Source organism: Malaya genurostris, chromosome 2, assembly GCF_030247185.1.
Source record: "Malaya genurostris strain Urasoe2022 chromosome 2, Malgen_1.1, whole genome shotgun sequence".
Lineage (NCBI taxonomy): Eukaryota > Metazoa > Arthropoda > Insecta > Diptera > Culicidae > Malaya > Malaya genurostris.
Window position 1 is genome coordinate 21,394,547 of NC_080571.1, and position 26,388 is coordinate 21,420,934.

At 36.0% G+C, this 26,388-nt stretch overlaps 1 protein-coding gene across 1 annotated transcript; it reads left to right on the forward strand.

The window, feature by feature from the left end:
- The first annotated feature begins 2,994 nt into the window (after positions 1-2,994).
- On the forward strand, positions 2,995-11,999 carry LOC131429946 (cuticle protein 16.5-like). Its single transcript, XM_058594482.1, has 2 exons — positions 2,995-3,310; positions 11,234-11,999. Exons 1-2 carry the CDS (start codon positions 3,299-3,301, stop codon positions 11,735-11,737), a joined length of 516 nt encoding a protein of 171 aa, XP_058450465.1. The 5' UTR covers positions 2,995-3,298; the 3' UTR covers positions 11,738-11,999.
- Positions 12,000-26,388: the final 14,389 nt, after the last annotated feature.

Below are 26,388 nucleotides of genomic sequence, written 5' to 3' on the forward strand. Positions count from 1 at the left end.
TCTATTCTTCGAAACTTTCTTGTAGTCTTAGACTTTATGCACTTAGTTTTTTCGTCATTTTTCATTTTACATAATTTAACAAGATACTTTAATATAATAAAAATCCCCTATTATTAGTAAAGCGGTAGTATTCAACCAAATTTTATTTTGTACTTGTATTTGTGTTCTTTCATAAAGTCGAAAAACTTAAAAAATGCAAAATGCAGAGCATGTTCCTAAAATTAGAATTTTTTGTTGAAAACGAAAAAAAAACACTTTTTTGATTGTTACTCTCCCATCTTCAATCATAGTGCAATAAAGTACATCAGTTGTATGTTACAGCATATTAGAAAAAAAATATAAGCCCTTCTGGAGAAAATTGATATTTTCAAGATATAAGGAAAAGTTGTTTTTTCTCTGTGTATACATTTTCCACACAGGTTTAATCATTATTTGAAACATTAGTTAAAGCTCCTAATCAATCACGAAATGAATAAAAATACACAAGTTAATTTATTAAAAAAAAATTGGTCATTTTCTAGTCCATAGCGAACATGTCACTTTTAGGTGGATCGAATATTTTTTCATACGTTATCAAGATGGAAATATATTCAAATACCTCAAATTATTAAAAAAATCATCCAGCTGACGTTTATCGACGTATTTATGATTTTTGAACTTTTGTATGGAAAGGCATCACTGTGCGCTGTTTCTTTCCGTTTGTTAGATTTCGTTTAATTGGTTTAATCGAAATAGAGAATGAGATAGTAAGTATAGGTTTAACTACGTTCAAAACTGTTCCAATTTGTAAGTCATATTTGTTGGTAGCAAATGAACCAACTTCGGCTATTCCGTTCATCTGAATCCAGTTTCGGAAGAATTGGAAATAGTGATTAAAAACTGCAAAAAGGATCTCACTTACTTTTCTTGGAGATGGCCAAATCGGCTTTCACAAACTTATAGGTTCAAAAGAAAGGTCTTACAGTTTCATACGGAATTCCTTAATTTGTTGTGGATACTACTTTCGGTTCCGGAACTACAGGGTAAACAGGTTTTATAGAGTTTGTGAGATTAGATCTGAACAAATTATCCTATTTTTATTCAATAAACAGTTGTTTTTGCGAAATTTATGATGTAATGAGTAATATGAGAAAGGCATCATTACACCACTAGGTGGATTAAAATAGGTTTTTTCTCAATATTCCTCCTTACTAAAAATCGGGCTAGACTAAACTCCGTCGATTATTCGGGGATATATTTCTTCGGGTTAAACGCTAAGCTTAAGACGCGCGCGTGAGGTTCATAACCGTGCAGATATTTCTTACCACCGTGCTTAACAAGGTTGTATGTAAATAAAGTTTAGACAGCGAGGAGGATCCATTTGGTATTTTATTATTTTGGTTAGCGAGTAGGTATCGACAGTACTTCGCATCGCGGTAGGCGTTGTTGTTCGATTGATGATGTTCGAGTGATATCTTGCCAATATGACGGCAATGTATTGAAAAAAAAAAAAAACAGAACACAATGAATTAAATGTATGAATTGATATCGAACCTCCTGACAGTCGGAGTTTTACGAGTTTCAGAAGAAATTTCGTATTTTAGTAGGAAGAACATATTAATGCAAAACTCGATAAAATTGCATCGTATTCTCGGTAGCCGGCTACCCAGAGTAATAAACACATGATAATATTATTCGAAAATTTACTATCAAACAACTCCTTCCTGTGATGAATGTGGAAATGCAGGAGATTTCTCAGTTTTTAGTAGCAACATGCATTGAACTAACAATCCTTCCTTCCCAAGTAGATCTGAATTCGGACGTGGCCGGTGTCGGTATTGATCAGTATGCAGAGTTCAATGCAGTTTACACAATGTGAAACTATGTGCTATTCCCAAGCAAGTTGTTTCAGAAAAACGTCTCAAGCTTAATTGGTTTTCATCAATAACGGAGCAGCAACACACGGACGGTCTCTAATTGTAATGCTATAGTTATTTGAAATAAAATTAGTTAAAAGAAGTTTGACCTATGACTGAATATAACAAAGTGAAATACGTCAAATATTAAGGACAAACAGCATACATCGAACCCCTTGAAATACCTTCGGAACGATTCAATCTTGCCAATATCTGGAGAATTTCCGAACTAAACGGATATAATTAGTCGCGCCTTGGAAAGCCAGCCCAGTGGGCTCGCAGCCAGTTCGATTTTCCCACCCGTAAGAAGGTAAACGTGTGCCATCGGAACACTAATTGAGGAGGGTTCACACCGACAGTATAAATACTTTGGGTACAATGGGTAAAAACGTCCAGCTGCAGTGGAACTGTCGCGTTTTTATTACCGATGCACCAGTAAGTGAATTGCGTTTTCTCCCATTCTACTCTGGCAACCTTCGGTGAGCAGGAGGAGGTAAAGTAAATGTTTAAATTGCTCGATTTCTCACTCGCAGGGTAGCACACGGGTAATAGTGCGACATGCAATGGTCCAACTGGTGCGTTTTTTTTGCGTCCGTCGATGTTGACAATTCAAGAGGTAATCGAACGCATCAGATAGGATAGTGCAGCTGCACTAACCTTATTAGAAAGGTTTAGTATAGTAATGAAATGCTTCGATGGTTATGCTGTTGTAATTTCGAGCAGGCAACATTTCTTAAAACTTAGTAAGCCGTGAGGTACTGCCACAAATGCTCAGTGATCAATAAATCAGCAAATGCCAGATTGGAATATTTTCCTAATGGCTCATTTATCGACCTTCGCGTAGATCGGATTCATCTAGCTGAAAGCACACATGAAGCCCTTTCCAGCAAGTGGAACACCGGATTGGATGACGTTGGTAAAAGCTTGCTGCGATCGATCGCACTTACCCTTGCCACTAATCGGATCGTCGGAGCAGCGGCGGTAATCGTTGTAAAGAAAAATAAGACAGCTCTCTTTTCGTCTTTCTTGCCGGTGGTGACATTCCGCATTAGGATATTGCGATCTAGAACTAGAATTTTGCTTGTCACCGGTGGTCTGTTACTCGCGGATCCGCTACTCCTTCCACTCGGCGGAATTGGCGTTTTTTTTTTAGTACAGTTCCAAACCAAGCTAAGATCATCATCTAAACATTCAAAACGGAGGGTATAAAATGACATCGATCGCCGGTCAAATGGCAGTGAGTTTTCGTAGTTTTTTCAATCCGCACACAAAACTCGGCAGCTTGAATTCGATAGCTAGCGAGAGTTTTTTTTGAAACGGTTTATTGTCGCAATTCGGAGACTGCCAGCCGTGCGTGTTTTTTTCTTTTGGTTCAGTGCAATATTCGTTTAGTTTGGAGAAAAATGAAATTTTTGGTGAGTGCATTTGGACTTAAGCGCAAGTTAGTTTCGACTAGTGTTTAATGAGAATGTGTTATGTTTTTGAGAGGGATATGTGCCATATTTTCTTTGTATAAAACAAAGAAACAGAAAAAATACGATGAACTTTTATAAACACGGTTTAAAAAACGAGTTCAATTATTTGTATAATTTAATGTTTTGGTAAAATTTGTTATTTCAATGGTTACTGCTAATCGAGTAGTTGAGTTTGACTAAAGCTACGGCCTAACTCGAAATATGACTAATGTGAAGTTATTTTGATTTATTTTGCTATGAGTAAATAGTATAATAATTGCAATACAGAGAACGTAAGAAGAACTTCGAGAATAATTAACATCGTTTGAAAATATAAAAAGAAACTAAACACCCGTAATTTTACTAAATATCGGAAACTTGCACTTTTTTATAAGATTTTCTTCAGTTCCGGAAAACAACTATCGAACGATAAAAACAGCCATGCTCTTGAGCAAACTCTTACCAGCCACTACCTAATTTTGGGTCGAAACCTACCCAAAATCAACTAAAGTGCATCTCCCAATTTTTAGGTAACGCGAGAATTTAGGTAAATATAAGTTTGCCCAAGGTGTTGTCATGGCCACTTCGGCAATGCTCGCTACCCATTTTTTACGATCAAGTCAAATTTTGAGAAGATAACGACCTAATTTTGGGTAGCTTATAGAAGAGCTCGACAATGAGTTGTTTCTTCTCAAACAAAAAGTAATAACTCGATTTTCAGTGCAGGTTTTAACTAAAAACTAAAAATGATTCGCAGCCTAAGGCTATGAACCACTTCGCGAATCAGTTAAACTTTTAGTTAAAATATAAAAGTCGAGCGGTTATTTGGATGTTGTCCAAAATTACCCTGCTCGAAAGCTCGAACCCTGCTTTTTACCGATGGTTATTTTCCGACACTGAAAAAAATCTTGAAGGAAAGTTCTAATTTCAGACCTGTAGTAAAAATTTCTTGTGCGTGATTTCTTTTAATACTTTCATTCAGAAAATGCCCCTATAAAAAGTTTCAATATATTTTCAAACGAAGTAAGCTTATCTCAAAGTTTTTCTTAGGTTCGTTGTATTGCAATTAATAAAACACTTGATATAAATTTGGTTTTCAGTGCAAAATAAGTCCAAACAACTTTCCATTCGTCAAACTTTGTTTAGTTTTAGTTAAATTTAACTACTCTGTAGGAAATAACTCCTCAACTGTCGGCCGTGTACCATCTAGCGAAATTTTTTTAACTTTTAGTTAAAATTTGACAGTCGATCAGTTGTTTTGTCATTGTCAAAAATTGTTCGATTACCAGCACCCTTTTATTTTAAGCTCATAACGTCTGACTAAGTGCACATTTTGCGGACATCAATGGAAAGCTGAAGTCCCTAGCTAACAACTGATTAAGAAACTAAGTTGATTCATTTGAGTGAAAAAAATTTATTGTCAATTTAGTAAAGTGATAAATTTTGGCAATTTCAAAAAAGGTGGAATATATAAGTAAAGAATGCAATTATTTAAAGGAAAACCGGAATTTATTCTTTTAGGAGGCGTTTTGGACAAAAGTCTTCATTGTCTGATGGTGACTTTGCCTTGGCTCTCTTGTCCGATGATTTGGATGGTGGCGCCTTTGGTGTTGACTTGGCCGATCTTCCACGTTTTATTCTTAGCCGGAGCATGAGCAGCTAGAATTTTGATAGCATCCGGTATTAAATTACGAAATAGATCGATTTCACCTCATAAATATTCAATCCACTCACCCTTCCGATTGATGCTCTTCAATTTATGATACTATAAAAAAGTCATAAAAAAACTTTTGTGTTGATTTTCACGCAATTAAAATTTGTTTTGAACGCTGCAAAAAGTACAAGCGTCTGTTTGCTTCGGTATTCGACACATGAAATTTGTCGGAATGACGCTATCTGCTTTCTGTCAAAAATTACGGTGGGGTACCGGCAACCGAACACCTTCCCCTACTCCAATAAAAAATTCCAATACATTATCAAACGAAGTGAGATTATTTCGAAGTTCTTCTTACGTTCGCAGTATTGCAATTATTATATCACTTGATATAATTTGATTTTCAGTGCAAAATAAACCCAAATAACTTTCCATCCGTCAATCTTTGAAATGATCGGAAATATTAGTTAAATTTAACTACTCGATCAAAAATAACACGGCCTAAGTTGGCCATGCTTTACTTCATATTTCGATGATTAGTTGAACGCGTTGCAGTGACATATTGTTTAGCTAAGACTACATAGCAAGAAAATAATTGTAACAAGTTCGATGTGAAAAAAATTTAGACGAACTGAACCAAGCGCGTTTTTATGTCTATTCGTCCTTTTTTCAGAAAGTAATCAATGATCAAGCTCAAATTAATTATTGCTGATACTTTTGGTATCTCTTTGGAATGTCGTCGTATATTCGACAACAGTCACGCTTTTCTGAACTAACTGAAACAATCTAAATAAATTTGAATAAAAATCGGGTCAAATTCGTGTAAAAAATTATCCTGGCGATAAAATATATTTTAATGACAATAGAAAGGCATTATCACACCACTATACGGAGAACCCGAAGATTACAATATTGCAATTGTTGTTTCACGTCCTGATTGTTTCAACTAATATGTTGTTGATATAATTAACATATCTGTTGATTTTGTTATAACCATTAATTTAAACGAAATTGCTGTATTCAAATGCTGTCACTTGGCGGACAACGAAGACAGCAAAGTGCAGAACAGAAATCCTCTTCATTTCACCAGAAACATTTCATATTGAAAATTTTCAATGCCAAATGAACGTCATTTATGTCAGTTACGTAGTGACCGTTTCATGTAAGTGAAAGTATGAAGAAGAATATAAAAGTTAATTGTAAAACAAGTTTTTCATATATTAAATAGATATTCTTAGGGCATATTCAGTAGTGTTTTAGTTCTAGATGCATAATTTATGCCAGTTTCAAAATTTAAATCTGGATTTTAAAAGAAGAACAACTGGCAGCTCCATCAGTGTTTTACTCGTGTTTCAAATATACAAAAAATAAGAACGGCATCGTAGACCAGTTTTAAATTTGACAGAAGAACTGGTCGAATAAATAAAACTAGAACGGCTTGCTGGGGATACGTTTGTTTCAGTTTCATATATATTATAGACCACCCATATGAATCTTGCAGCTGCTGAATTTGCTCTTACAGTTTAAATGTTTTAATTTCTACAGCGAGTAATGTATTTATGGACAGTTCATGTCAATGTAATTGAGACCGCTTAACGCTTAAAAATTTGCTACTGTAGTAAGTGGTACTATTTGTTTTGAAAGTGCATCTGTACCATTATGCTTACCAGCAACATTCTTGAAAACGGAATCAAAAAAGCTCTTTCAGCGAGCCATTCTGCAAGTGGAGGTAAAATTCCTTAATGCTCTGTGAAAATTGTGCTCGTGAATTGTCTCTTGGGAATTTTAAACTTTTGTGAACGATTAGCTGTCCACCGAAGAGACTTGCAGTAAAAACATATTTATTGTAATGACGTCATGAGTTCAAATAACTGAATTATTGGTTAAACAACAGAGATATTTTTGTCGTGAATACGACTTACTTTACTATGGGGCGCCTTTTCAAAATTAGTCATATGGAAGAATGGGCAGAACTTAATCGTAAATATCTCGACTTGTATTATTGGCAGCAAGATAATTCTTTCACTATTTCATCAAAAATATGATCAGGAATTTAGGATAATATTTTGAACAGTGTGAAATAACCACAAACAACTCAAAAATTAAGTTTTCTGAAAATTTTAAAACAACGCGGAAAACTCTTTACTTTTGCTTGGGTTTTTCGCGCAAGGACGACAATTTTGAGGTAGTCAGGCACATATCTTCAACTGAACGTTATAAAAGGGGAATCGTGGTCGAAAATCGATCATTTCTTCTTGTGCGTTGGATGGAAGCAGACGTCGGGACGAGAAGACGTATTCAAACAGCGGCATCGGAGAGCGCACCTTCTGCGTGGTTAAAAACCTCAAACGCTCAGGTCGTAGTTCTCATTTGCCTTCCGGTCGTCAAGGCGAGAAGACGCATTAAATCAGCTTCGCATCATTTGACACTACGAGCGGATGTGTCGGTTTGTACGCAAAGCCAGTTTCAATTCAAGCGAGAACGATTGCATCAGCTGCTGGTGGTTTGCATTGGAGAGAAAGAAAACAAAAAACGAAAAGTGGACAACATTATATAAAATCAGTCGTTTTTAGGGCTCTAAATGTTATCTAAATTAAGATTACTTCTTTGCAAATCGAAGGTCGAAATCATCAGTTTAGTGAAAATCCAAAATAATTTGATTTGCTTCGTGCACTTGTCGCTGTGCGAAAATCGTTCGAGATAAATGTTCCGAACTGTGCTAAATATCGTAGAATATTCCACAATTTGGTCCTTCTAAAAGGCAGAAATGAATCCTGTACAGCATCTTGATAGTTTCTTTCAATGAAATATGCTAATCCGAAATGAGATAATCGACGTCAAAAATCGTTGAAAATTTTAGTATTTAAAAGGGGGGAAGTTTCGCAATTCACACAATCGATCAACTATCAATTCGAATTCGAAAGTGTAAAGAAATCGTGTCAGTTTGATTCATATTCACGACATCCAGCTATGTCTCTGACATTACACACCCGTACTTTTTTGCTTCCATGCATACAGGTAACTTTGCTAGGATTGTGTCATTGCTCAGATGCACGAGGTACACCTCATTGAAACGTTTCATTTTTCACTTAGGGTGTGTGTCATTGCTCAACCGTAACGTTTCATTACTCGTTTGGGGTGAGTGTCTTTGCTGGGTGTCATTACTAAGATGCAAGCACGATAAATCAAACCAGACAGTATCAAATTTTAACCAATCAAATTCAGGAAAACAACTAATATTTTAGTTGTTCTGCGATTGCTGGCTTTTCTGTGTAGTATTATATACCATTCTACTCAATCACAATCACTGTGAAAACCGACTTTTGAACCGAGGCCCGGAGGGCCGAATGTCATACACCATTCGACTTAGCTCGATGAACTGTGTGTTTGTATGTATGTATGTATGAGTGTATGTGACAAATAATCTCACTCGATTTTCTCCGAGATGACTGAACCGCTCAGATTCAAATGGTTCCATAGATCGCTATTGAATGTTATCCCGATCCGACTTCCGGTTCCGGTGCTACAGGGTGAAACCAATGAAAAAAAATATCACTCACTTTTCTCAGAATTGGCGTGACCGATTTTCATGAACTTAGATTCAAACGAAAGGTTCTATAGTCTCATAGATTGTTATTGTATTTTATCTTTATCCGATTTCTGTTTCCTTGTAATTCGGCAGTATGTGCAAATCTATGAGAAAATGCACATTCAATTTTCTCGGAAATTTCTCAACCGATTTTTCACAAACTAAGATGCAAATGAAAGGTCTTAAAATTCTTTAAACAGTCCCGGAAAAGTTGATCTAAATCCGACTTCCAGTTCCGGTATTACAGTGCGATTAGTAAGAATATCCAATTTCATGAATGTTTTATCCCTAGCGATGGCCAAACAAGGTGCACATTTTTATAAAATTCACTAGTAAATTCATTTATTTTGAAGACCTTGTTAGTTGATGGATATATAGATCTACTTTGGAACTACTAGTGCCCGGTTTCCGCTTCCGAACGCACCGGTAATGGCGAAGAAAAACTTAAAAACGAAACTCACTTTGATTTCTCAGCAACGTTTAAACCGGTTTTCACAAATCATTATTCAAATTAAAGCTCTCAGTGTCTTAAAAGATACTGTGCAATTTCATCCAGAACCGAAATTCCGAAATTATAGGGCGTTGAGTATCCAAACTTTCAAACTGTCACACAAAATTATGCAAACCCGGTACGTGCTGGTACGAAAGAAGTAAACACCACCGTTCAGCACACAGCGTGCTTTGTTTAGTTTTGTATAGCGTGCAGGGTTTCCACATTTAAATGTATATCAACTTGACATAACTGTTTACAAATTGAAAATGTGATGGTTGTTTATACCAAAGTAAATTTTTGATTTTATTCAAGTTCGAAAAACAAAAATCTTTACAGAATTTTCTAGTGATGTTTTTGAAACCTTTAGTAATATTAGGAAGGCATCATTACACCACTAGGTGGATTACAAAAGGTTTTCAAAGCTCAAGTCATAATTATCTCAGAACTCAATGAAACTCAGTTTGTGAGAAGATATTGTCTAATATAACAATTCAATAATTCAATTGGCGGAAAATGGATAAAATTTCATGTTTTAACCAAAAAGTCAGGCTTTTCAATTGTTTGGAAATAAGTTATTGGAAAAATAGAATGTTTAATGTTTAGATGTGCACGCAACTTTGATTAAGCACTTTGAACTGAACATTTAAATTTGGCAGAGTTAATAGGTGCACCACCGATTGCATCACAGGAGTGTTGGTGTCCCATGCTGCAATCAGAGATTCCAGATATTTCCATGAAAAATCTGTATTGCTCTGGATAACAAATCTGTATTTATCTGTAATCACTAATAAAACAAAATTTCTACAATAAAATGATGTGGATTGTGGAATAACACCAAAAGAATATGATTATAGAATGGTAGATTCAATGAGCATTTTTTCTTCTTATCTTCGTATTTCATTGCCAACGAAGAATAAACAACGACGAAATTTAACAGAATTGTTTTATCGACAGCAATAAAATTTCAATTCCATATATGAATGAAAATTAATTTGAAAATGTTGACTCAAAAGTTGGTATGGAATTCCAACGCTTAATATGCAACCTTAAGTTAGATTATACAACTCTCAGTTTGACGATAAAGTTTCATGGTGCTATGGCTTATTTTAATATCAGTTTAAATTAGTTTCAAATTATAATATTACTGTATTTCAGTGTGGATTTACATTTTAGTTTTTTATTTGTCCGTTGATTAAAAATCTTTTATCTCAACACTTCAATTACTTACACTAATAGGTAACTCAGACGGAAATGTATGCACATGTGAAAATCTGTAGAATACAGATAAATCTGTACAAATAGCATTTCTGGGTGCTATGGAAAATAAAGTATCACCACTAAGTCACCACTGAATTATCAAGACGGTACGACCCCTTTGTTGTAGTTTATTAAAAAGATAGCTTGATGGTTGGCTTGATGTGCGGAGGTAGTGACTGTTGTAGAGTAGCCGTTCCCGTTTTTTACCATTTTCAATGTTCCAATCCACTTGACGAAAAATATTTGTTGTTGTTTTGCCCTGAAGATGAAGGGATATTCCTTCGAAACGTCGGCCTTCAATAAGCCACTAAAGTTATCAGCTGGTTACTGCACCTTAATTATAAATGTATTCTGAACGCTTTTCTTCAGGTGTAAGATTAAACATGAATCTGTTCTGTCATATTTATTACAATCTTTCAAGTTTTAGGGATACAGTGAACTGCATATAGTATAAAACGGGAACGATCTGATCTGATTATAATCCATTTGACTGTAGTCCTTCTCCGCAAGAGACACTTGCTACCTTTTCTTTTGTAAAAATATTCTCACGATCATCTCTGAATTGCAAGAAATATTTGTGCTCGTCGAAAAATATAGATTCTCGCAAAACTCCAAACATATTGCCTCAGACTCCCCTTATTAAAAACACTTATTACACCTTCTCCCCTTATGGAAAACTATGAACAGCGCAAAGTACTAGTGGCAAGTTTGATGGCAATCTTATGAGTTGTTTCGGAATTTTTTTTCGATCAAACTAACAATTTGAAATAATTTGAACTGAAATCACGAGTTATTATCTGATTACCACTCTACTCGGAAGCTTCCACGTGTACTTAAAAATATATCTCACTGAAAACAATCTAATCGAAGCCATCTCTCCTTCTCCCACAGATCGCCCTGTTCGTCTGCTTTGCGTTGGCAGTTGCCGCTCCGGAGTACTACGGTAGCCATGGTTACGAAGACCATGGTTACTCCTATGACTACGCACCGGCTGCTCCGGTGGTGAAATATGCCGCCGCTCCTGCTCCGGTGGTGCAGGTGGTTCACGCTGCCCCGGCAATTCATGCCGTGGCTCCGGCTCCGACCATCGTCAAGGCAGCCTTACCGGCGGCTACCAGCTATTCGACCATCCACCAGGTACACGCTGCCCCAGTGGTTCATGCCGCTCCGGCCGTTGTCAAGTATGCCGCTCCGGCTCCGGTTGTATCGTACGTACAGGCACCGGCACCGGTGGTGAAGTATGCCGCTCCCGCTCCTGTGGTCTCGTATGTCCAAGCACCTGCTCCGGTAGTGAAGTACGCCGCTGCTCCGGCTTACGTGCATGCTGCTGCTCCGTCCTATGTACATGCTGCATCGGCGCCATATGTTAAATACGGAGGATTCCACGGATGGTAGGACGCTCGTTCTGTCGCTCGTGGAACTGCCAAAGCTTCTTGTATAAACCACCAGAAACAGAGAACACCACCGCCAGTGCTCAGACTACAGAAGAACCTTCGCTCTAAGTGTAACAATACAGTAGGGAAAACAGAACGCTGTTTGTTTACTTTCGTATTGCTTACGAGTTTATCAATATTCAAACAGTTTGACAAGCTTTCTTGAAGTTGTGATTTGTTATTCAAGAAACGTGAAAGAAATAAAACTTGTTGTTAATCGCAAATCTTATTTATTTATTGAAGAAACTGCTTGTTGAAGTTTATTATTAGAGTTTAATCTGTGGTACTCGAGTTCATTAGAGATTACTCCGTGGTACTGTTCTACAATCAAGCTAGACTGGAACGTGACATGCATACTCGAAAAAGCAAGGCGCTTTTTGATTTTTTCAAGGGTGGCTCAATGGTAGAGCAGTTCAACGAACTGAGAATCTATGTTTTTCTTGAAAACGATGGCCTATTGTATAGTGAAATGGAAAAGAAAACATGCGTAAAATTCATACGGTAGAATGCTTAACAAATGGTAAGAATCTAGGAAAACAATCTTCTCGTTAGACGTTACCATCCACGTTGTTGCAGTAGTAAGTAAGGAAAATCTGTCATTTTCTTTTAGGTTAATTCGAAATGTTCACGCCGTTTTAAAATGCCTTTGGCTGTGATTTAACATCCGGTGCTGAAAGCGCACTAACAAAACTTGTATATTCAATTTCATTTTCAGATAACATTGAAGCCTAGTGTAGATAGCAGCATTGTCCTAAAATATTCCATGAAAGGTGCCATCCAAAGCACCTATTTACGCGAAGGTTATCAATTTTATCGTATCAGTAAGCAGCTGAATGTTCCAGAAACGAGCTTGGAGCTGTTCAAATATTCAAATAAGAGCGAATTTCTCAGAACTCATACTGATAGACGACGGAACATATGTAAAAAATCAGTTTTAATCCATCTAAGGAGTGTATCGAAAATAAGCTATCTACATACATTTGTGTTGTACGCATGTATTTGTGATGTTTTTTTTATGCTCAGATCGCAGCACGCTTTTGCGTTTTGCTTTTGGCGTTTGGTTTCTGCGGTTGAAATTCTGCGTTTTCAAAATGTCGCGTATTAAAAAGGAAGTGGAAATTAAAGTTCTGGACACATGGCTAAGTGAGAAGGGTATTACTATGCAAAAACGGGCAAAGCGGTTTGGAATGCATCATGCCAGTCTTAAAAACATAATTAATAAGTTTGGGAAACATTAGTCTTAGGATGAGCTACCAGGAAGAGGCAGAAAACCCGATTCTTCCAATCCGAAACTGGACCAGAAAGTGGTATCTCTAATCATGAAGAATAAATCAATGTCAATTCGTGATTTGGCCAAAACAGCAGGAACGAGTGTCAGAATGGTCCAGCGTATCAAGAGGCGAAATAACCTAAAGACCTACAAGAAACAGAAAATCTCAGAACAAAGTGTAAAACAGAAGAAGCAAGCAGCAACAAGGGCCCGGAAATTGTATTCGCGTCTTTGCAGGGTCCGGATGCATGCGTTTTGATGGATGATGAGACTTATGTAAAAGAGGACTCAAAACCCTTCCAGGTCCACAATACTTTACTGTCGTCGTTGGGGAGGATGTGAGCGATGCGGACAGGTCGATTCAAGTGGATAAACTCGGTGGAAAGGTACTGGTATGGCAAGCAATATGTTCCTGTGGTTTGAAGTCAACCATTTTTTTACACTACCGGAACTATAAATGCAAAAATCTATCGATCTGAGTGTCTCCACAAGAGATTGCTGCCTTTATATAAGAAGCATAGTACACCTCCACTGTTTTGGCTGGATTTGGCGTCGGCTCACTATGCCAAAATCACTCTCAATTGGCTTGCGGAAAAGGGTATAAATTTCGTTTAGAAAAATATCAATCCACCAAATTGCCCTCAGCTTCGACCCAGCGAACGTTACTGGGCAATCGTGAAGAGGGTCTTCAAGAAGACTGGTTAGGCAGCTGGGAACATGCAGGAGTTCAAAAAAATTTTTGCTCAAGCGTCCAAAAAATGCGATGCAACACTTGTCCGGAACTTGATGAAGAGCATTCGATCAAAAGTTCGAAAACTCGTGAAGGAATAACTTAAATTTCATCCGGTTTTCATTATGCTCAAGTTTAACCTCGTACAATAAAGGATCAATTTTTAGTTTGAATAAAATATCGTTTTTTATCATAATTTGAAAGTAAAATTTGTGGATAGCTTATTTTCGATACACTCCTTACTATAATATACTAGCTGACCCGTCGAACTTCGAACTTTTTAAATTTATATCTTCGGACGGCAGAATGGTCAAACGTCTAATGTCGTTAGCGTTTCTCTCCATTATGCGACCTACTACTAGGCCTACTATGAACGGTTGTAACAAATTCAAAGACAACACAATATTCTACAAACCAACTTCGAATGCATTGAACATAGAAAGCAGATCTCTTTCCAACTAATGGTTTCGACATATGAGATTAAGGGTACGATTACCCTAATTTAAATTGATTCCGTAAGTTTCCCGAGGTCTCGCGACTTGCTTGTTGTTACTAGTGCAGGCTGAATTATAGACTGAACACGTTTAAAATCCTTAGAGACTATCGGAAGGTTTTTTTTTCTTGAGATCGATTGTCAAAAAAATTCTTTTATCTCTAGTCTGATGATTCTACATGGTCATTTTTAATGAGAAGAATTGCAATCACAAAAAATTTCTTTTACATTCAATGGTTAAAAGGATCATTTTATCCATGTAGTGTCCATCAACTTGTACAAGAACACTGAATTCGTCAAATAATCATATCAATAGTCATATCATTAGTTGAGCCGCTACATCATTTTGCTGAGTACTCCATCTGCAATTAGGGAATGGCTATAAGTTAGCTTCTGAGAATGAATATAAGTATAAAATATATGAAAATGTGCAATACTTCTGTTATAGCGAGGCGAATATGTGATGTGAATATAAGAGTTGTCGTCTTTCCTTTGAGCCAATGCATTAAACAGGGACAGTAGATCTCACAACTAATAATTTCAATGTACCATGTTTTCTTTTTCTTTTCTTTATTTCTGGAGCAGGTAAAAGCCTATTGGAGATAAGTTATTATCAAACTATCACTATGTCTCATGTAGGCATAAAACCTCCTCATCTTTTCTACCAACAGATTACAGATGATACATTTCATGTTATTAACTATTATAACTCTGTAATCATCTCATCCAGATATGATATTTACGATCTGCATTTGCTAATTGATCAAGTAACCCAAAGTTCGGAAAGAGGGAATGATTTATATTAAGCTACTTTCAAAGGTAATGAAAAGTATCCTAAACCGTCCGTTTTCAAGTAATTATCCATAGTTTAAAATTTACTCAACGCCAATAAACGAACTTTAGCTCAGCACAGCAAGAAAATTAGCTTAAAACTTGTTCTGTACCTTCAAGTTGTCAAAAATTTCTCGTCTACTTTAAAGCAACAACAAAGTGGTTGTTTTCATATACTGTAAAACTTTTGCTTGCTTTGAGAGACTCCGCTATAATTTTTATTTGATCTTTATCTTACCAATTTGAGAATACAAGAAGTAAGCTACATAAATTACTAACATAAATCTACAGTCTGTTACATAAGAGCGTGGTCACGATTACACGCGATCGGTAAAGTGGAATGGTGTGATATGTTTTTTTTTTAACACAGAAGGCAGTAGTGTCCTTGATGCAATGCGAGAGTGAATTAGTTGGCTATTGGTTACAATTTCATTTTAGCATTTTTCCAAAATGAGTACCGCGTGCGATACACGGATAAAAGTCTTTTCCCGGAACCATGATTAAAAACCATGAAATCATGAATCATGTCTATCATGAATAAAAAGTCATGATTTCATGATCAAAACGATTGACATCGTGAACAATAACACATCTTTCTTAAAAATGTTCATGATATGAAACGTTTTGTTCATGAAGACATGGTTCATGATTAAAAAATCATGGTACTGGCAATAGATTTTTACCCGTGTACGCGCTTCGAAGCAGTTTTTTTGTGCTCGCACCCGCAAGGTCCCAAAACGTTCCAGCTGCCGCGGTGAAATACATGAAAAAGTCGAAACAGTTTGTGAGTAAGTGGGTGAATCGTTTTAAAAAGGTGAAAAATGTCGACAATTTTCCGAATCACGGCTCTGTCGGTGTATTGTCGGAAAAAGACGAAAAAGTGATTTGTGACCTGTTTGTGAAGAATCCGACATTAACTTTACGCTTCAAAATTTACCAAAAAAGGTTTAAATATATCGTACGGAACTGTTCGCAGACATTTGATCGCAAATAAATTAAAATTTCGTAGTACTTTGCAAGAACCGATGTTGAGTGAAAAACATGTGCAAAAACGTTTTGAATGGGCAAAGGAGCAAAATGGTGCCGTGACCTTGGATTGGCCCTCTCAGTCGGCCGATGCCAATCCAATTGAGAAGCTGTTTTGGCTCAAATGAAGGTGAAGCTTGGGGAAAATCGACCACACAATTGGAAACAGCTTGTTCGCCGAATTCACAAATTTGGAGGTCGATTTCAGAAGAATACGCGCAAAATCTCGCTCAGAGTATGCTTCGAAAGTGTCAAGCTATTATTAACACTGAAGGTGATTGGACTTGCTGTTAATTAATTTTTTTATTGGCATGCAAGTTTTTGATCTAATAAAACAATATTCAAAAGTATTTTTATGTTGAGTCTTCTCATTTTCTTACAACAATGACCACGCTCTTATGTTACAGACTGCATAACACTAACAATCACCTAACCATTGGCATTCAATTATCATTTATTATCTACGCCTATCTAAATCAATTGTAGGCTAAATGTTAGGAACATTTCTTTGTTTGTTCTCATTGTTTCAACAGCAGAATCATCTTATTGATTTGTTCAATAATTTCATTCGTTTAACTCATGACCAATATTATTCCTCTAACTGATTTAATGGCACACATTTTATCTAGTATTGGTAAACGAAATCAGAACTTTTGCTTACGGTATTGCTTAAATAGTATATAAATTTATAAATTTAAAAATAAAATCACATTATAAATTTAAAAATTAAATCACAGAAGTGTTCGCTCACTAGCACGCACCAATGGTCACTTGGGTGTTTTTAGGCGAGAGCGATTCATGCGAAGAGAATGTGTTTCACTCGCGACGGCTGCTTTAACCACAAGCACACACACTCAAATTCTGTCTATTCGACACTGAAAAGAAGTGCGCTTTACTTTTTGTGTGATGTTCGCTTCTTGCATCCCCTGTGTAGACAAGAATCTTACGCCAGCGTGTATCATTTTGGTGAAATGCCATCACTGCGTACAAGATCATGCAAATGAATTTATCAGACCCCAATGAACAATATGAAATACCATATATTTTTAGTTTGTTGACATTTGAAAGTCCCAGAAAGTCGAATTAAATAAACAGTTTTTTAAGTGACACTATATCTCGTTTCAAGTAATTCTAACACCTTTGGCATCAAAAACAAATTTTCGATTTCGGAAATCTCATATACTCGCCCCCATGGTAATTTTTCAAGATATAAAATTCTCAAATTTTGCATGGGGACTTTTTTCGAGGTACTTGAACTTTTGAGCACTAACGTTTTACGATATTAGAGGTGATCCCAAAATATTGGCACCCTTATGTATATATATTAGAGCGGTAAAAAACAACGTGTTTTGTCGGTTACGTCACTTATACGATCGTATCTCCGGAACCAAAAGTCACAGCTATTTGATTTTCGAACTTGATCAATGGCCTAACAAAACTGTACATTTTAGCATTTATTAAAGGCTGAGGCCAGTGTGTTTCAGAGCGTTTTAGAGGGCTATTTTCACGATTCAAATCTGATTTTTTCAGAAATGGTGACGAATATAAAAAAACCAAACTGACAATCTCTTAGAAAATTAGTTTAGATTATTCTGTGAAAATTTCAGAATGATTCATAGAATAGCATAGCTGAAAACGACGTCTTTCAACTTGTTAATGGAAAATCTCGCCTTCAAAAGCGTGGATCAAAAATCTATCCTGACAATGTCTAGATAATTTAATGTAGATGCCATTAGTGCATAAAACATAGGTGTTGTCGCGGTAAAAATGAAGTGAATGTTATTTTTGTGAAGGTAAGTCGATTTCTATGCACCCGCCATTTTTTCTGTTCCAGTTTCCTGGTAACGTTACGAAACATGAGAAAGACATAAAATCGGCTAAGCAAGGCTGCCAAACAAGTGGTAGCTTTATTGGATTTCATGTGATGTAGTCAAATTTGTAACTGAAAATATCAACACTTTCTTGGCCACTCGGCTACATCGAGAGTCATTTGGCACATTTGCAAGAGAGCATGGAGGGAAATGAAATACGCATAGCGAGCCACGTGGTTATACGCGACCTACTGGCCTCAGTCCTTAAAGTACACGAAAGTCCTGAAATAGGTTTAGCCAGATTTGACTAGCTGTCTCTGCAGTCGAGAGACACATCAGTGATACTTCTTCAGGCAGGGCCGTTGCTAGCAGAGCTCCCGACGAGAAAGGGTCCCTTGTCAACTACTTTGTTGATCCCGAAAGAGCCCATGAAAATATCTCAAATTGAACAATTTTCTATACACAATCCTAGGTGTACTTTGAAATTTGAAAACAGGGTTTCGTATGGGGGGCTCCAAATTTACTTATTCTAGCTACGGCCCTGACTGCAGGGTGAATTTCTTCGAAGGTAACCTATCCAAATGCTTTCCACCTTTGCGAAATGTTGGTTGGTTGTCAAGCGGAAGCAAGAACAAACAAATAACGAGTCTCGGGAGGTTTCATAGATGGCCATTTCTTTCACAACCAAAACGAAAAAAGATTATAGATTTTAACAAAACCTTATTTTAATTGTATAATTGTTTCATTTCACGAAAGCAGTTCCGAGTTAGAGTTTCTTACGTTCTGATGTTGAGTGAATTCGAACTTCCATCATCCCAACAATTTACATTAGTTTTAGGCTAACCCGTAATGTTTGCGACAATTATTTTTTATTCTTAAATTTACATTTCGTCTTCGACTCATTAGTGCATTAGCAGTATTTGTAAGGGGATCCCAGATAGATATTATTTCCACAACTTCATATAAAATTTGAATTAGTAGTCTAATTTTGAGTAACTTTGAACCATTGCCATCAAGTTTTGTTCCGTTCAGTGTTGCGAAAATATCAAATAATCAAATCTCACCGCTGCAGAAAATCATGCGCGATTTTCGACAGCGATTATCACTATCTACAATATCAATGATAATTGTGATCACTCGAAGTGAGTATGGAAAATATCACACCCCGTCCAATATCACCATTGTGATGTTTCGTAAACTCACACATGATTATAAATTATCATCATTGAAAATCATTCTCACAATTATCAGCCATGCAAAGATTTTCACTATCACATGGTGATATTCAATGAGGTGAGTGAGGTTTTGAAAATCAATTTCAACCAAATCTTATCATGCAGTATGATTATTTTTGGAATGGGTGGTGTCGAATCTCGATGTCTGAAGTCTTTTGAAATTGTTGATAGTGAAATTCGGTTCGTAAAAATTCATCTAAACCCATGGCAATATGGATATTTTTGAAACGGGTATGATGAGTAGATGTTAAATATCGATGTCTGGAGTCATTTTGAAATCCAAGATGGCGGCTCTCGGATCATGAAAATTCATCTAAACCCATGCAATATGGGTATTTTTGGAACGGGTATGATGAGTAGATGTTGAATATCGATGTCTGGAGTCATTTTGAAATCCAAGATGGCGACTCTCGGATCATGAAAATTCATCTAAACCCATGCAATATGGGTATTTTTGGAACGGGTGTGATGAGTAGATGTTGAATATCGATGTCTGGAGTAATTTAGAAATCCAAGATGGCGGCTTTCGGATCATGAAAATTTATCTGAAACCATGCAATATGGGTATTTTTGGAACGGGTATGATGAGTAGATGTTGAATATTGGTGTCTGGAGCCATTTTGAAATCCAAGATGGCGGCTTTCGGTTCATGAAAATTCATCTAAACCCATGCAATATGGGTATTTTTGGAACGGGTATGATGAGTAGATGTTGAATATCGATGTCTGGAGTCATTTTGAAATCCAAGATGGCGGCTCTCGGTTCATGAAAATTTAACTAAACCCATGCAATATGGGTATTTTTGGAACGGGTGTGATGAGTAGATGTTGAATATCGATGTCTGGAGTAATTTAGAAATCCAAGATGGCGGCTTTCGGATCATGAAAATTTATCTGAAACCATGCAATATGGGTATTTTTGGAACGGGTATGATGAGTAGATGTTGAATATTGGTGTCTGGAGCCATTTTGAAATCCAAGATGGCGGCTTTCGGTTCATGAAAATTCATCTAAACCCATGCAATATGGGTATTTTTGGAACGGGTATGATGAGTAGATGTTGAATATCGATGTCTGGAGTCATTTTGAAATCCAAGATGGCGGCTTTCGGTTCTTGAAAATTCATCTAAACTCATGCAATATGGGTATTTTTGGAACGGGTATGATAAGTAGGTGTTGAATATTGATGTCTGGAGTCATTTTGAAATCCAAGATGGCGGCTCTCGGTTCATGAAAATTCAACTAAACCCATGCAATACGGGTATTTTTGGATCGGGTATGATGAGTAGGTGTCGATTATCGATGTCTGGAGTCATTTTGATATCCAAAATGTGAACTTCTAGTTTATGAAAATTTTTCGAAAAATTTGAACTTAGTTTGTGTAGAACGCTCGTCGCGTGCGATTGTATTTCTTTGTTGCTCTGCGTTGTTTCGCTGTGTTTCGGTCGGATTTTTCTGCAGGTTCCAGTGTTGCATTCAATATTTTTGTTGTTAAAAACGGAGAAATGATGAATTTGAAAGAGGAAAGAAACTACAACTGATACCAGAAGGGTGGACAGTGCATGGAAGTTCTTTTTTGGTGTTGGTATTTTATTCTCGTGAATGCAATCTATCACCGTATTTTGCCCACCAAAATTGAAGTGAAAACCACGGAGTTTTAACTTTTTCGGGAGTTGAGTGTCATCTAGCGGCAAGTAACACTCATCAATTAACCATTTATTATATATTAAAAGGCATTAAGTGTGAATTGAAAATATTAAACGTCACCGTGATTGGTAGTATCTGCTACACAACCTTGTAATTTTGTCGCTATAATCTGCATCTCTAAATTCTATTCTCATAAGCTTGTAGGTCTACTAGAAGACAACTGCCCAAGTAACAATTTGAATGCCTTATGGTTTTGATTATAATTTATAGGAGTTTTGTGATTGATTGTTCAATCAATACTTGTTTTATAACAACTATAATAAGTGTCGCTTTTGACAAGTAATATCATAGTTTTTAAAGCTTCTATAAAACCTTTTACCTAGACTAACAAGTGGACTAAAAATAAATCAATTTGTACTAGAATAAAACCATGCAAACGCTCTTAATATTGCTTTAGAAAATTTTCTTTAAAACATTATTGTCAGTAAAATTCTTTCATAAATCTAGATTTGTGTGTGTGCGTGTTCATTGAATGACAGTTTCACTCAGAGCAAATTTGAGGGTTCTAAAGTACATTTATGACATATTTGTTGTAGGCTATTTGATTTATTGCTTCTTAGATTAAGTGTAATTTGCATTAAAGAAAATTTCATGGCCGCCATTATAATGTTCTTTGCCGTAGCCTTTATTGACATCAAATAAACTTCGAAATGCAAAAACGAGGAAGTATGATGGACTTTTATGATTCATTTTCAAAACGTATGCACAAGTTTTATCGCCACGAAATAGTTTTATACAAAAAAGACGATAAATCACAGAAAATAATTTTCATAAATCATGGAGACTTTCGCAAAAACCGTATTTATTTCAAGGCGATTAGTTATAATTCTTATTTTATCCATACATTCACGATGAAAATAAAAGCGCATGAAGTTTCTACGTTCGGTAAAAGCCTCAAACTTGTAAATAAAATCCAATAAATTGTTACTGATTGCATTCAAAGCAGATATGACACACATATAATCAAGAAAAATATTACCAAAACGACAGTTTATTGGAATTTATTCCATCCAAATAAATTTAATGTTGATCGTAAAGCTGGTTTCAAAATTTCCTTGAATTTGAAGATTTAACGCAGCTTTATGATGATTCTTCACTTTGCTTTATAAACCTTATGAAGAATGGTCCACTTGGCAGGAACATGCTCTTATAGAGGTTTCCAGTAGGCTTTCGTGGAGTTTAAAGTTTTAATGCAAGATTTATTATGTAGCATTGAAGATAGCTACAAGTATTTATTAATATTAAAAATGTTACTTGGGTGTGCAGGCTATTGCGCATCAACGTCGATTTTGCAGTAATGTTTCCGACATTACTTACCGTTTGTTTATAGAGGTAATTTTTTTCAAATTTCGGATAAAAACGGACAATTTTCTTTGAATAATTATTGCAACACTTCGAGACGGTATTGTAGATTTGAATTCATTGTGCGAAAGCAGACATTTATTTAAGAATCACTATCAAAAATTCATCATCGACAGTTCTGCAAATATAGCACTTGAACCAATACTACTGTTCTAAAGCTTGGGAAAAGTAAGGAACTCGTTTGTTGAGCATTCTGGTAGTCAAATTGTTGACATCAAATTGGTTGCTGTCAACCAAATGTTTGGCGATTGAAAACTAACACAATCCAATTATACATATTTTCGAAGATTTGCTATGTTTAATCTATCACTTCAAACAATTTTCTTACTTTCGTAGTATATTTTTATTGCTGATATATATATATATATATATATATATATATATATATATATATATATATATATATATATATATATATATATATATATATATATATATATATATATATATATATATATATATATATATATATATATATATATATACATATTTGCTTTATAAATTAAACGAAAAAAACAATGCAAATCACAACTGCAGACATGAAAAATTACAGAAGGATCATCGTTTTCATAAGTGTTACAGCTGGTAATCAAATGTGTGGTAAAATGCCAATAAGCCAAGTAAAATATTCACCCATGAAAGATGCTTTTTAATTCAATTGATAGGCATATATCTGAATTCAAGGCATCGAATGACAGATTGTGCGTTCTAATTTAAAGTGGATCGAATGTACTATTCATTCAGTGCGTGAACGAGAGATGCGTGTATGATGACTGAGAAACTTTTAACTGCTGGCTGTTTGGCTGTATCGATTCAAATTCATTTGAAATGAAATGTTACTAAACTGCTTGCCACCCGGCCTCCTGGCGGGAGGCCATGTTACTGTGGTCTGCATCTTTCGGCAAAAATCAAAACAATAAAGAAGAGTGGCTTACACAAAACTTTTATATGACTAAGTAAACTGAGCAATTATTTATTCAGTCCTGTTAATGAGACTCCTTCACAGATTACCTTTCCGAATTTATTCGCCATGATACCGAATTTCAGATTGTTGCTCATCTTTTCGTGCTCGATTGTTTGTTTACTATATTTTGAGCGCTCTGATTGACCACCGATCGCCCGAGATGTTGGGTACAAAAAACTTGCTGGAGTTGCCATCGGGCTTATTGAGAGACAGTGATGCTAAAAGTTAAAAATATTAAGCTTTTAGTGAAAGAATAATTCTGAAAATCTCTCATGTATTAATAATGAAAGTTCCATTTTCGACCTGCATTAGGAGTTCGAATTGATGTGTTAAAGTAGCATATCTGTGCATCTTAAAGTGCAACATAGACTTAAAGTTTAACACTAATTGAGTGGTATTTATAAAGTAGCGACGTTACACTCTGTAATCACTGACATCTCAAACGGAAATTGAAAATATTCCCTGTATTCTTTGTTATTTTAAGTTGGTAAATCAACGACTCTAAAAGCGATTTATTGAACATTAAATTGATAAAACAAGCCCGGCAACGCTGTTGATCGGCTATGTATATTCGTGTGCTTTCCCATTTGATCTCGGCAAATTTCGCTTTCATCATTTCTACGTAGTTCTATATTGTAGTTGTGTGAAACAAGCGCAAACAATTTGTTATGATTGTTTTTACCATTAGGAAGTTTTCGAACTAGACAGTTATTGTTGGATTGTTAAATAAAAATGAGTAAATTACAAGATAAAATCATGAAGGCAATTGAATCGACCACGGATGGTAAATTTAAATGTATCGCGAGCCGAGGATGTACTTATTCACAAGAAAAACTAGTCCATGGCAATTTTATTCGGCATGTAAGAACTCTACATGCGGATAAGTTAGAGCTTTTAGGAATACCTCCAGCAGCTAAAAAGAATAAAGTGGAACTATCATCATCCAATACTGATGCGACTCCCACGAAAAAGGTGAAGCGTGGCAATATTGTTTCCGTTGATATCAGTAGGAGTACTGTTATAGAAGGAACCCTTCAGTTAGCAACAGTGAATTCATTACCCTTGTATTATCCTGAGTGGATCGGATTTCGAACCTTAATCCATCCTCTGTGGAATTCCGTCGGTCTGACCATGAACCGCAAAAACCTTGGGGAGTTAATTGAACAAGGCGCGTCCATTGCTAGGCAAATGATAACTGAAGAACTGAAAAATAAAATGATTAGTTTGAAAGTGGACAGTGCGTCGCGACGAAATCATCATTCATTCGGAGTAAATGCACAATTCAACATTGATGGACAAATTGTGTGTCGGAACTTGAGTAAAAATGATTCTGACAGCTAATGTTTATAATTTAAATCGTTTTCATATTTCAGCCATAAAAGAAATGGTGACTAGTCAGACAGCCAAAAATTTGCAAGAGACTATTACCAGTGAAGCACTAGAAGCGTATGGATTGCAAGCGGAGCAAATATACACTATTGCTCACGATAACGGAAGCAATATGGTTGCATCGGTATCTCGATTGCGTGATGCATTATCCCATATGTCGAACGAAAATGCAATCTTAAGGGTTGAAAAACATGCCGTCGATAAAATTTTTGATACTGTTCCCAATCATCGGATGGTTGATTTGGTCTCAACCGATGAAGCCTTAGAAGAAGACGATGAGAACCAATCCGAATCACTCAGCGATGCCAATTCAGATTCATCGGATAATGAATCAACAGAAACAGAAAACACATCATTTGACAGAAACAGAAAACACATCATTCAACTTCTATCAATCAGCGGTACGCGTTGCGCTGCTCATACGTGCCAGCTAGCTGTATGGGATGCAATTCGTCAATATACTGGTAAAATTAATAAAATTAAAACGTTGGTCAAGACGTCACGACAAGGGAAGTATAAACAACTATACATAGAAAATAAAGCTCATTATTCGCCTCTGTCGAATGCTACCAGATGGAATGCAGTTTATATGATGCTCAAATCATTAATGGACCAGAAGGCGTTCTATCTAGTCTTAGAAAACAAATTCAAGGAAATGAGTACGTTTTGTTATACTAATTATACACCATTTCGAAATTTTATCAACAGCCAATGGAAACATAATTTTTATGCTGTAAGATAATGTCATGTAACCAAGTTCTCTATTTAGCCTTTTCGAAACATTGGACTTTCGTTGAAAAGTTTTGTGACGCCTTGAAGCCAGTATTTCTTTTAACATTAAGTCTTCAACGAGAACATGTTCCGTTATCAGAGTTCTACACGGAATGGCTAATTTGTCAAGCGCAGCTGAGCACGCTGAAAATAAATACGCTAGCAGTCAAACTAATAAAATCCATGGATAAGCGTTTACAAAATTTGACAAATACCATGCAATTCAAGGCTTCTTTGTACATGGATCCTAGATACAATTATATCGGATCGAATCGAATCACGGCAGCAGATAAAGCTGGCATTCAGGTATTATTTTTTTACAAATAAAGTGTAAGAAATTTTAAATTGCATATTATACATTTATAGTGCTACCTACTCGAACTGTGGAAACGGCTCGAACAATTGAACAATCATACAGAGATAAAATATGATCAAGAATATCCACTTCCTAAGACAAGTTTTATTGATGAGTATTTAAACGAATACTTTCAAAAAGATTCAACAAATTTTGAAGTTCCGGAGCTTAAGTCAGAAAATGACAAAATATTCCAACTAATCAAAGAATTGGAATTCCGTCCAAAGGTTCCGATTGCAATTCCGAGTATTTACCATCATCAGTGCACTAATGAACCTTCGTCCTCGTCAACAATCCAGTGTTATGATGCGCTTCAACATAAAGAAATTTTCAATGTATTGCACTTTTGGGTCGGTGAAAAGCTCAGAAGACCAGAGATGTATCTTTTGGCGATGGTGGTTCTCTCCGCCCCATCTACTCAGGTAACAGTAGAACGCGCGTTCAGTGCATTAAAACTTGTACTTACCGATCATCGCCAACGCTTGGGAGACAAAAAAATACAAGATTTGATGGTGTTGAAGTTGAACTCAGATCTTATACCAAAAATAGCTTTAGAACTGAAAGATTTTAATATGTAAATGCATACATATTTATTGTGAAATGTGTCATAAAAGTTAAAATATTTTTTACTACATTTACTAAAACTATAATTTTTTTCGTGAGCCTGACC